Raw genomic sequence first — 12,230 nt, 5'->3', positions numbered from 1 at the left:
AAAATACAGTGTTGCGCGTATAAAAGTAATTGGAATAGAAGCCACGCAACTCGTAAGGTAAATTTGAACAGAGATTAAACGTCCCTTGGCTGCCAAACTTGGCCAAAGAAATAAGGAACGACAGAAAAACCTACAATTTCAATTCGAATTCACCCGGAGCTTCTTATTCAATGTGGTGGGAACATGATGCTTCGAGCAACCTTCTCTATTGCCCGAAGTTCAAAAAATGGCGAGACTAAATGTGTCAAGGTAAGGACATTTGATGACTATTCTTGTATCGGCTCGGATTTTACTCACATTTTACGAGAAAAAGCAAGCTTGCGACGAGCCCCCATCCCATGTATCCCATATGGTTCCAGCCAACGTATCTCATATGGCCCCAGCCCACGTATCCCATATGGCTCCAGCTCACGTACCGCAAATAGCTATATAGCTCCAGCCCATATATATCCCATATGGTTATGATCCAAGCCATAAGCAACGGAAGGTGCACGCGTATACTGCATGCCATGCCATGTAGCTATCCTGGCAGTTCCCTTCTCTCGGGCCCATGTTTGGTTACAACCATGGTCGGTAAACTGCTATTCGCGGCTGTTCATTAAGCTTTTTGGCAGGCCCTCGTGCGCCTGCAGCTTTACACCGACCTGCGCACCGAGGCATGCACCGTGTGCGGTCTGCGTGCGAGTGGGTGTACCTGGACCCTTGCCTCGGTGAGTCGAGTCCTCTGGGCCAGCTCCTCGCGCGTGTAGATGTCCGGGTACTGGGTCCGCTCGAACGCCTTCTCCAGCTCGTCCAGCTGCGCCGCCGTGAAGGTGGTGCGCGAGCGCCGCTGCTTGCGCTTCAGCGTCAGCCCCGGCTCGGCCGTCGAGTCGCCGCCGCACTCGCCGTCCGAGAACGAGTCCAGGCTGCACTCGCCTCCGGATAGCCGGGAACCTGCCACCGAGACATAGGAGTACCAGTGTCACTACTAGTGTCAGGAAACTAGTGCCAGTGTCACTACTAGTGTCAGTACTAGTGTCAGGAAACTAGTGTCAGTGTCACTACTAGTGTCAGTACTATGTCAGGAATGCCTTCAGACGGTTACGAAACAGTGTCACTACTAGTGTCAGGAAACTAGTACTAGTGTCAGTGTCACTACTAGTGTCAGTACTATGTCAGGAAATGCCTTCAGACGGTTACGATGCTTTTTTTCGGCACGGCGCCGAACCTGAAATTCGAGGCACTTGTGACGCCGAAACTTCACAAGTGCCTCGACAGACACTAGAAACAGCATTCATTGATCTTCCAATTCCAGCGGTGCATCGGTATAACTAGTGAGAGCTTTTCCGGGAATACACAGATTCACGTCATGAGGCGCAGGATTGCGTTAAATTAATTTAAATAAATGATATTGATGACCATATTTTCATGTGCATCATGTGTGCTCGGACGAGGCTATACAGCCAAGTTTGAGAACTCTAAGCGAGCGCGATAATTTAAATTTATTTTTAGAAATTTCAGTGCCCAGCTAATCAAGGCGACTATATATGCACGCATTTTAAGCCCTCCGTATACCCATGTGATGCCGACTGGACGCCCAACTTCGTGCAGGCAGTTGACATGCCTGATAACGTCCCTTAATTTGGTGTTATACGCACAAACCTTGCGTAAAACATAGCTACAACAATTGTTTTTGAATACGCAGCGTTTTATTATATGTGGCGATTAAAGTGCGTGCGTAACAAAGCGCACATGTGTATGCTACTAGCTCCGGGTGTCGCGTTTCACTCTTTGGCGGTTTCACTTACAAGTTCAATGAACGCGAACATGTGTATAAGAGCGTAGCTTTTTCATGGCGCTGCTTACAGCTTCCGCGGCCACAAGTATAACACAAAGTTTTTCTGCATACTTTTTTCCTGATCTCATCAGAGTGGTATAGCGCTCATCAATGGCACTTAAATTAATCGAAAACTTTAGTTACCGTTAACCTGTGCTGCTATACCTCAGCACTCTGGTACATAACATAGATTACTATGCTAATAACAAATCAGAAGGAATATAGGTATTCAGACTGAAGGGATCCGCCTGTGGTTAAGAGCGCGTCTATAGCCTGCTGCGTAAGAAAAGCTATAAAGAAATAAGGTTGTGGAATAAGATTAATTGCAATAAACGTTGATCACACAAACTAGAGAAAAAGCACCAGAGCTACAAATAAACAGTCAGCATTGCGTGATGTAACAAAGCCCCGGATAACTGCCTGTATTACGAGAGTCTGTGCACGGGTACCGCTGATTTGTCGAGGTGAGAAGCGTACTCGGCATAGCGTAAAAGAACATGTGATTGCTACCTGCTGATATGGTCTTCAGCGTCAGGACAACGCGGCAAAAAGCGCGTGCTACTGTCGTACAGCAGCGCCTCGCCAGAACAGTCAGTAAGCTACACATACTATGAGCCACATTCTTGCTCTTCTGGCAGCTTCGGAGATCTGGAGTCTGTCGCATCACTGAAACCATAATTTGGGCACACTTGATTCAGTTGAGGTGACAGGAAGTCAAAAATGAGGATTATATATAGTGCCTACTGATTTGCTGTGTGTGTCTTTAGGTGAACGAGCGTGTGCATTGGGACATGGCAGCGAACACCAAAGCAGTTGTAACGACGGTGAACGCTTGGAGTTCATTCCCTGATAAAAGGAAAGCCAGATGCATCTATTGTATTTATATTAGTGAAGCATAGCAAATCAAATTGAGAACGAGGTAGCTTGTCGAAAAACCAGAATTACATCTTTGGAATCACGAAGCAAGTTCTTACTTTGCGGCCCCCGGCTCCTGTTCTATTTTTTATTCACCTGCAGATGCAAATCCGATTATTTCATACTGTTCGGACGATAAAAAATGGGGCGCTGCTTATGGCCTCATATGTGCGGGTAGCAGGAGCACACTACGAAGCCGCATGTCGCAAAGTTATTAGGCAATTAATAATTATTCGTGCAGCCTATGGGAATCCTCCGCTGCGCAGTAAATGTATTCCAATGAAGTGTAATGGGGACATCGTTAAGTAAACAAGCAAAGATTTTGCTATGCCATGCACCATACATGGCAGTAATTGAATTAGAGTAATGGAATTACTGTAATTTAATTACTTTTCTCGGTAATTTGTAATGTAATGAATTTCTTTTTCGGGTTGGTAATTTAGGTATGTAATGAATTATGTTTTGGCAGTAATTTCGCAGCAAAAGTAATTAATTCCTTTCGAAATTACTTTTACTAAAATGCGCCACTACTCCTTCAATAGATGACGAAGTAGAGTGCCGCGAAAGCAGGAACGGCGTGCGACAAGAGAAGCCAGCGTAACGGATAGGCAAAGGGGGACAGAGTTGAGCAGAACAGTGCGTCTGAGACCTCAACCATTCTCCAAGCAGCAGGATACAAGGCTTCAAGGGAATGCTGAAGGGAGAGATGGTGCAAGAAGGCTGGAGCTGAAAACTAGTTTGGAGCGCGGCATAGCGCCACTCCCTGTTGCGTTGGATAGGGCACAGTGGTGCCTAGTTACACTCAACACCACGGGGCGAAGGAGGATTGGGGTAGGGGGAGATAGGCAGAAGGGTCCATGACGTAAGGCACCGGGGCTTGAGCATTACTGAGCAGTGAGCACGATTCTTGGGACTGCGGAAGCAATAAACAAGCTAGCTTCTTCGGGCCCTTCAAATGGCGGAGACAGCTCCGGGCCAGCAAGACGCTGGGTTCGCCGGTCATTTCAGGACCGTTCGACCGTGTTTATTTATTTATTTTTTTTTGCGGTAGTCTTGTTTTTGCAATGGCACGTACTGTAGGAGAGAGAAGGAATAGCTTTCTGGGACGGAATTTGGCGGGAAGACGAAAGATTGTGTGTGCTTCGCGTCTGGAGAACACGTTGTTGTTTTGTTTACTAGCTTTGCTTAGTTTTTGCATGGATGGAAACTAGAAAGTAATTTAAAAGTAATTTAATTACTCAGTAGAAGCAATTGTAATGTAATTTCATTACTTTTTGGGAGCAGTAATGAGTAATGTAATTTAAATACTTTTCTGCGATTTTCAGCAAAGTAATTAGTAATGTAATTTAATTCCTTTTCAAAAGTAATTTTGCCATGTATGCCATGCACATGAAAAACCAAATGAGCTAGTTGAATATGCAACTGTGATTTAGTGAGCAAATATTAAAACTCAACGACGCAGATAACAAGACAAACTCAGAGTTTCTCCGCGGTTTCCCTGAACGTTTCTTGGCAGTGATATTGTTTGCACCCCGTTGGTTGGTACAATGTGTATCTACTCCCACACATATCTGAATCACTTCACCCCAGATGGCATGTTTATAGAGTGCGCCCAGTGATCGATCCACTTGTCACCTAAGCCCCTGACCCGTGTATACCACATACTGCTCTGACCCACATGTTACCAAAGACACCGACTCAAGTCCCGCTTCCGGCTTCCATATCCAAATGGTTGCGCCCCCCCCCCCCCCCCATTCACCTGCAGCTCCGGCTCGCATATCTCATATAGCTCCAGCCCACGTGCCCCATATGGTTCCAGCCCACGTATCTCATATGGCTCCAGCCCACGTATCCCATATGGCTCCAGCTCAGGTACCGCATGTAGCTATATAGCTCCAGCCCATATATCCCGTACGGTTATGATCAACATGTTACCTTTGGCTCTGACATACATGTCGCCTGCGGCTCCAGCCCGCATATTCCCCATGGCTCTGGACTGCACGTCGCTTACAGTCCCAGCACATATGTCAAGGCTCTGGCTGACAAGTCATGGCCACGGTCCAGATATACCATGCGACCCTGAGCCACATGTTACATTTGGCTTTGTACTAAATGTCTCCTGTGGCTACAGCCCGTGTCACGGCTACAGCCTGCATACTTTATAGGGCCCGACCCACATGTCCTATACGGCTCTGACCCACATGCCACCTGTGCCCCAGGCCTACATGCTGTCTGCAGCTCCGGCCGCACACAGCTCTGGACCCCATGTCTACCTCTCCAGCCGATACGTCGCCAACAGGTCCGACTCTTTGGATAACATTGCTTCTTTCGGCGTGAAAACGCAGAGTATTTGCTGACTAGTGAGGAAAGATGGGCGAATTGGTAAATATTCATGATGGACAACAGCGCAGCAAACACGGACAAAGGGAATACAGACACGCTTGTCTCGATCTTCCCGCTTCCCGTATTTGGTGCGCTGTTTTCCATCATGAATTTTCGCTAGATGCATGATATGCTGTGGCTATGCTGCTGGTCCTATATACACAAAATTTCTTATATATAACTGTCTTTTAAAACAAGTAGCTAATGCACATCGGCTTGCCGAACAGTTTCAGCACATTTTTTTTTCTTTCCGGGCAGCGCGATATTGCATCGGCTTGACGCAACGTTTAAAGGGGAAGGCTATAGAAGGCACGATTAAAATCCGCAGTCTAGCAACGAGTCGTGAAGCGGAGACGAACGCGAAAGTGCATCTCTCCGCCAGATACCCGAGACGGGGGACGGCTCGTGTAGCGGGCGAATCTCTCCTCCGCGCTCTCTCTTTACGGCGCTCATCATTTAATTACGCGCACGCGGCGGGAAGAGAGGACTAGTTAAAACACTCGCCGGCCAGTGTGTCCTTCCCGGAGCGGCTCTACGCAGCATATACGCGCGGTTTTGCAGCCTCCGCCGCCGCCGCCCGAGGAGCGCGCGCGCCGCGTCGCGATTAATGACGGACCCCGCGGCGGGGGCGTCACGAGTTGACCCCCCGGCCTCTATACCGCACCCCCCCCCCCCCCCCTCCTGCCCCCTGTACCCCCTTTCGCGCCTCGACGTCGCCTCGTGCGTGATACAACCGCGGGGATACTCCCTTGTTCGCCTTCACGCCACCAGCAGATGATGCCTCGAGTCTGCCCCAAGAGCGGCTTCCTCTAAGCGGAGAGAAGATAGCTGGACAAGTTGGTAGCTGTGTCTGTCCCTCTGGAACTTGTTGGAGCGTTGTTGGGGCGAAGCAATGCGAAAACAATGAAAAAAGAAAATAGCGAAGAAATCTAACTGTACCAGAGGTGCTTTACATTAAGAGAAAGGCAACCCACAGCTGGAGAAAGGGGAACGATTACAGGTGTGAGTAACCGCATAGGGCAGCAAGTGCATGGACTTGACCAGGTTATTGCTGGTGATAGAAATCCGCACAAAAGAAAGAAAAAAAAAATGCCGTTCTGTGTCTAGCTTTCACGTGTATCGATGAAATTGAGTACCCTGAATGGTCACCTCAGCGCTTTTCACACTGAGATAATTCATGCCAAGTTTTAAGAGAAGAAGAGCAATACGTTCATTTTTTTTGTATTACTTATTGTCCATGTGTCTTTTACCCTCAAATTATTTTGATAATTTTCTTTGCCAAACGTCAACTAAATCATGACTGCCCCCTCTTGTGAGTGTGTATAGCTTTAGACAAGTCACCAATAACATCATAATCAAACGACATCGGGAAGCTGCTGCCACTGACACTGTTTTGGGCTTTCGCTGACTGTTGAGAATCATCTGTTGACATCAAAAGATGTGGTTCGCCAACTAAGGTATGCTATATTAGGTCAGGTAACTAGATTTGTCATACTGGAGCTTTTCTTATTTTGATAAGCAGCATTTCTTTAAAAGTATATATGTCGGTGTGATTGTTTGTTAATAAACTATTTCATCTGCCGTAGGTTGTCGTTTATGCAATATATTCGCAGTCCTCTTCTCGGAATTCGTTACGGGCCACGCTGTGCGCGACATATTAGTCGGGCTTGGAGTATACCATTGCAACAGCACGTAGAGTTCGATAAAAGGTACTCGCGAACTGGGCAGTTTGCTATCAAGAGGGCTCTCGCCGATAAAAGGTACTCGCGAAGTGGGCAGTTTGCTATCAAGAGGGCTCTCGCAGCTAATTTCGGGAACATTAAAAGACGGGAGAAGAAAAGCAGCGTTTGTTTTTTAAACTCTGGTTAATGAAACCCTAACGAAAGCTAAGACAAGGAAAATGACTTGGATGAGACATGCAGTACAAAGAACAGGTATACAGGCTACTTCGCTCGTCTATTTGCTAGGGTAGCAGAATTCGTTTAAGTAATGAAAAATGTGGAGCGAAATCGCCTAATTTTTCGTCCACATGTCACTAACATACACGTATTTCATGTATTCTTTAAGCCGATATTAAGCGAAGAGTATACAGCTCGTTCTGTCGAAAAGGCGTCGCTCCATAACCCAGAATTGAAAAAAATATGTCGGAAAAAAAATACGCCCATAAACTTCGCATCAAAACTAACACAACCGTTCTTTGTGCAGCGTCCAGAGTGATGTCATACCACTTCATCACTCCCATATAAAGGGATTCGAACCAACTACATTTGTACCTTCAATTCTATGCCATTCATTCTAAGTGTATAGGTGTCCACCGGGAATTGATACAGATACTGCACCTTCCTTCCGTTAAAAACCAAACCAATTAAATATATTTATTATTTTGTCAAACTCTCTGTCAGTCTATCAAGGCCAACAGTTCGCGGAATGTATAGAGGCGTACAAAGGGCGGTATTGCGTCCGCTCTTGAGCAGAGGCTGAAGCGCCTTCCTAATTTCTCAGCACGAAAAGGGCGACTCTCAATAATGTTTAATACTGGTGAGTGTCAAAATGCGGACAAATATACGAAATGCGGGCGCTTCTTTCGCTCACTCCCAGCATGAATAAGATGAATAAAGACTTATAGTTTCGCCAGAGCCTCGGCATAAAGTTTTTGTTCGGAACCCAATCCGCCGAATATTGGTCGCACAACACTTATCAGAATGGATCTTTCGCTACCATCAATTGGCCCCAATGTCTGCCATAGTGCGACAACGCCAAGTCTTGCATCACTCCTGGTGGTGTTTCCTTTGGTCTGCTATATCAGATCGGATCGTTACGGAGTTTACGGATATAGATGTGTTTGCCGGTCGGAGATGTCGTGCCGGCATGCACCAATGGGTGCTCTACGTGCAATGCATATGATAACACTCCGAAAAGAAAGAGCGCAACGATTTTGGCAGAAAATCTCGCTCCTATAATGCGCCACAGAGAATGAGAACACAGCTGGTCTTAAGCATTTCCTACCTTCTCTTTCATTCTCTCACTAATCTGCATACCATCTACAAATCCTAAGCATTGCACTTTTTATGCCTTTGCTTACATCGCACCGTTCGTTTCTGTTTCACTTCTATTTGGTGTACGCAGCCTTCGAGTGGAGATGGTGTCTATAGGGACGCCCCTTATAGAGGGCGCATTCGTGTTCATTGAGTGGCGGTAGGATATTGAAGCGTTTAATTATTAGAGAAATACGCTGTGGGTACAGATTTCACTTTTAGTCAACAGAGATGGGAGTTTGCTTTATATCTGAATATAATCACTAGCTGGGAGCTGTTTATGTAACATCTGGTGTCTCTGCACGGAGCTTTGGGAGGATGCGAAGGAGGCAGCGGTGGGAGTGACGGTTCACTCCTGAAGAAGAACACCACAGCGGCCTTTACACTGTTGTCATACGCATACAGGTATATAGGTAACTGAGCGCGTGTGTTGCCTTACCTGGAGCCATCTCCTTGGCGGCCAGGATGCCGTCGATGGAGTGCTTGTGCTGCAGCAGCATGGACTTGGGGTCTTCGTCGTCGTCTCGGGGCCCGCGCAGGAGCCGGCTGATGGAGGACACCGAAGGGGCGCTGGCGCGCTCGCAGATGCCCTCCTTGATGAGCCTGTCGCGGATCTCCCACGAGAAGATACCCGGGTTTTCGCGCTTGTAGTCCTCGATGCGCTTCTCCACCTCGGGGGTCGCCACCCGGGGTTTGCTGCCACCGATCACTCCCGGCCGGATGCTGCCCGTCTCCTGCGAAACGACACGATGCCACGCGCACCATCATGTCACTCTCGCCCCGCCTATCTCGCCCGGATGAGCGAGCTCGCACTGCATGCAGTATGCCGAGGCACGGAGTGGCTGTGATCTGAGTAGCGGCTTATGATGGGCTCGTTCTGGCAATCTCTCACTTAAATGAAACACACTGAGAACACTGAAGCACAGAGAACGACCATTGGTGCGCCCGAGCTCATAGGTGATAGATTATCGGAAGGTGGATTGACAGCAATGTAGTCTGGTGGCCTAGCTATATAGATATCGCTTGAAGTTCCATAAAAAGCACACTCGCGTTGCTGCAGTTCATCTGAGGAGATAATTAGAGCCCTGTCAAAGAAAACAGCTTGAGTTCAAGCCCTGTCCCGTGCACGGTGAAGGCGTGACAGCGAGAGGTAGATGTAAACCCCCTTTCCTCTTCTCCATCAAGGGCTTAAATCCATGGAGGCCTGGTCCTTCGAGAGGAAAGTCCACTAATGAGAATTCTGGGAAAGTCCAGTAGGGCACTGTCATTATACCCGGAATGTAAACACGTGCATGATCAAGGAGCGGGTCACGCGCGGCGTGGAATAATAGGAAACAGCTATTTAGCAACACGAACCGTCGCTCCGTGCATTAAAGCCACGTTGTAACATTTTGGCATGAAACGTAACGTGGGTCTCGCTTAACTTTGCAGCTTGCTTTACGGAAAGCTTTACAGCGAACTTGTGCGACACTAATGAAACGCTTTTTACGGCGTGTAATAAAGTAGTGAATGTCACTTCCTCTTGACTTCATTGTAAGGGCGTCATATGCTGCAGCCGACGATTTCGCTGTGTTGCCGGCACGTATCGAACCATGATCGAACTTACGCCACTCTGAGAGGTGACAGCCAACGTGAGAAACGTGAAAAGAAGAAAGAAAAAAAAAAAACAGGAAAAAAACGCGAATTCGGGGGCTTATGGATTTTTTTCGCCGAGGCCTGACTGGCTGGCCTTTCGGAAAAGGCGCAAAGAAGAAGGCGGTGCTCTGACACCGCTCAACCGTCGCCCTCACCTGGTATCGGACCATTGACTCGGCGTCACCCGACCGCAGGCAGACATCCTAATCGCCCGCGCCGCATAAAGCCGCAAAGCCGCCACAAACGCGAGTCGCGCCGAGCCATTGACACCATTGTTAGCCAGAGGCGGCATTCAGAACCCCTGTGCCGAGCCGCGGTGCCCGTGCCTTCAGGCATCGAAGTTCCGTGCACTGCATCGGAAGCTGTAGATCCAGGCCTTTTCCATTGCAACTAAACAACTAAAGAACGAGCGCAGACCGGAGGGCCGCCAGGCAAGTATACACTTCTCACTGATTCACGCGCTCGAACTTGCCGACAGGGTTCATCGAGAGAACGAACAGACGGCGGACGCACACACATAGCGTATATATAACATACTGTGTAACGAGCGTGTGCGTACGGTTCGACAAACACGGAGGGACTCGGTTGGAAATAGTCATGCAGACCATGGCCTCCCTTCTGGAGCACTGGTGCGTGACCTGCGAGTCACTGGGAGTCATTGGGAGCCGCTCCGTCTTCGCCCTCTGTGAGCACGCCCTCCAACCCACTTGGTGGTGCTTGTGGTGTGTGCGTGAGCTTCAGCGCAGGCGCTGCAACTCCGTCTCTAACGGCAGCCGCACGGAGCAAAAAGACCCGCTGGGAGTGATGATGAGCTTCTCCTCGTCCCTCAATATGTAATCGCCATATCAGAAAATAAACGTTTTTCACTCACTCCATGCCTCCGCGCTATAACATGGGCATTTTGGGCGCAGGCTAGACGCATGTGAGCTAAAATAAAAATGAACAGTCGGGGCCAGCTGTCTGTCTGTCGAGCAAGCATGCGAACCCCGCCCCCTACCTCCTGTTACAGGGTCGGTATACGTACGCCGAAAGTGAGGAGACATGTGGGGAAGAGGCGTGCTGTTATTTGGCGTCGTATTCCTTGTCTCTCAAAACCATATACCAGATGAGCTCAGTATATATTCGGCCCGCGAATCAACAGCATACTGTCGGTATAGTTCGACTCTTCGAGTAGACTGAAGTTGGATAATACCCACTTCGACTGTATGGCGTTCCCAGAGTGCGTCTGTACATGACATGTGTTGAAGCCTATACGCAGAAAAATATATATACAAGTTGAACTACCATAGGAGCGAATCTCTCGTGAATCAACGGTAATATGCTCCGATGGTGCGCATAATCCTGCGTGCATAATCCTGCGTGCAAAGAAGTACATATATGTGCAAATGAGTCTGTGCCCTGTTTCAGACAAGGCTTTATTCAGATTACAAGGATGTCATTATAAAAGATCCGCTGCGCAGACAGCTTTTTTTTTTTTTTTTTTTTTTTTTTTAAGTAGTTCAGTTAAATTAAGGGGCGTATATAGATCATGCGTCGTGACCATGCAGTACTAAATAGCGTCATAGCGGTAATTGCAGTTGAAGTATATTAACGTAGATTCCATCTCGCCCACGGTGAATGAGTTAGGTGATCCGATTCTAGCGCTAGCAATGTATATTAGGTAGGATGGATTAATAGCAGTTTGGTCAACCGCAACTTTTTTTTCCTCTCCCGATTTTCCCCTTATAGGGGAGAAAAAGAGGCTCACAAAGTTGGCATGTTTAACTCGCGATGCTGAAGGTGCAGCCGGTTCATGTCATGGAAAAAAAAAAAAAAGAAAAAAAAAAACGGCCGAGGACAATGCGTATGTATTCATAATGTATTCATCATGCATTAAGTGTGCATGTATTCATCCTGTGTATATATTCGAAGTGCACAAGAAAAGACAGGCTTACAGCTTAGCGGCTTTTCTCAAGCATGATACCTCTGATTTTGAAGTCACATTCAACTTCTCATGGAACTATTATGACCGATCTCAAGGCGCGCATACCCGCCCAACGTTAAACGAATGCAACCAATGTGAAACATTCTGCGGCATCATGCGTACGTGCATACTTGAAAGGCAACGCACCGGGAAAGAGCTTTGCTCTTATATTCAACTACTGCGCACAGACATCGGCCGTACAATCGAATTTGTTAACTATATCGTTTGCAATGCAGTCATGCCAAGCATCATGTGTGCGAGGACATTTAACAGGTAAATAGGTACCGCTCGGATCTCAGTGCTATATACCTGAGATGAACTAGCCTGATGTGTTGCAGGTTATAGTGAGAACGACTGTATGCGTATCCGGCTCGAATACGAAGGTTACTAGAATGTCGCTCGCGGTTTCCGCGTGACAGGCGCTCTGTAGACTTGTATATAGATGTCCGTTTTCTTTCTCATGCAGAAATGCACCCACAACAGT

The 12,230-nt window shown here is 47.7% G+C and overlaps 1 protein-coding gene across 1 annotated transcript in view; it reads right to left on the bottom strand.

Moving 5' to 3' along the window:
- Window positions 1-12,230, bottom strand: part of LOC146197048 (protein gooseberry-like) — a 78,360-nt gene that overhangs the window by 5,871 nt on the left and 60,259 nt on the right. Inside the window, exons 3-4 of the mRNA XM_084596433.1 lie at window positions 8,588-8,882; window positions 695-933 (exon numbers count right to left, since the gene is read on the bottom strand). Coding sequence (XP_084452559.1) covers window positions 695-933; window positions 8,588-8,882 — 534 coding nt within the window. The remainder of the gene's footprint in view (window positions 1-694; window positions 934-8,587; window positions 8,883-12,230) is intronic.

Source organism: Amblyomma maculatum, chromosome 3, assembly GCF_055883805.1.
Source record: "Amblyomma maculatum isolate TAMU_Amacu chromosome 3, ASM5588380v1, whole genome shotgun sequence".
Taxonomy (NCBI): domain Eukaryota; kingdom Metazoa; phylum Arthropoda; class Arachnida; order Ixodida; family Ixodidae; genus Amblyomma; species Amblyomma maculatum.
This window is presented reverse-complemented; position numbering and strand designations above follow the sequence as displayed.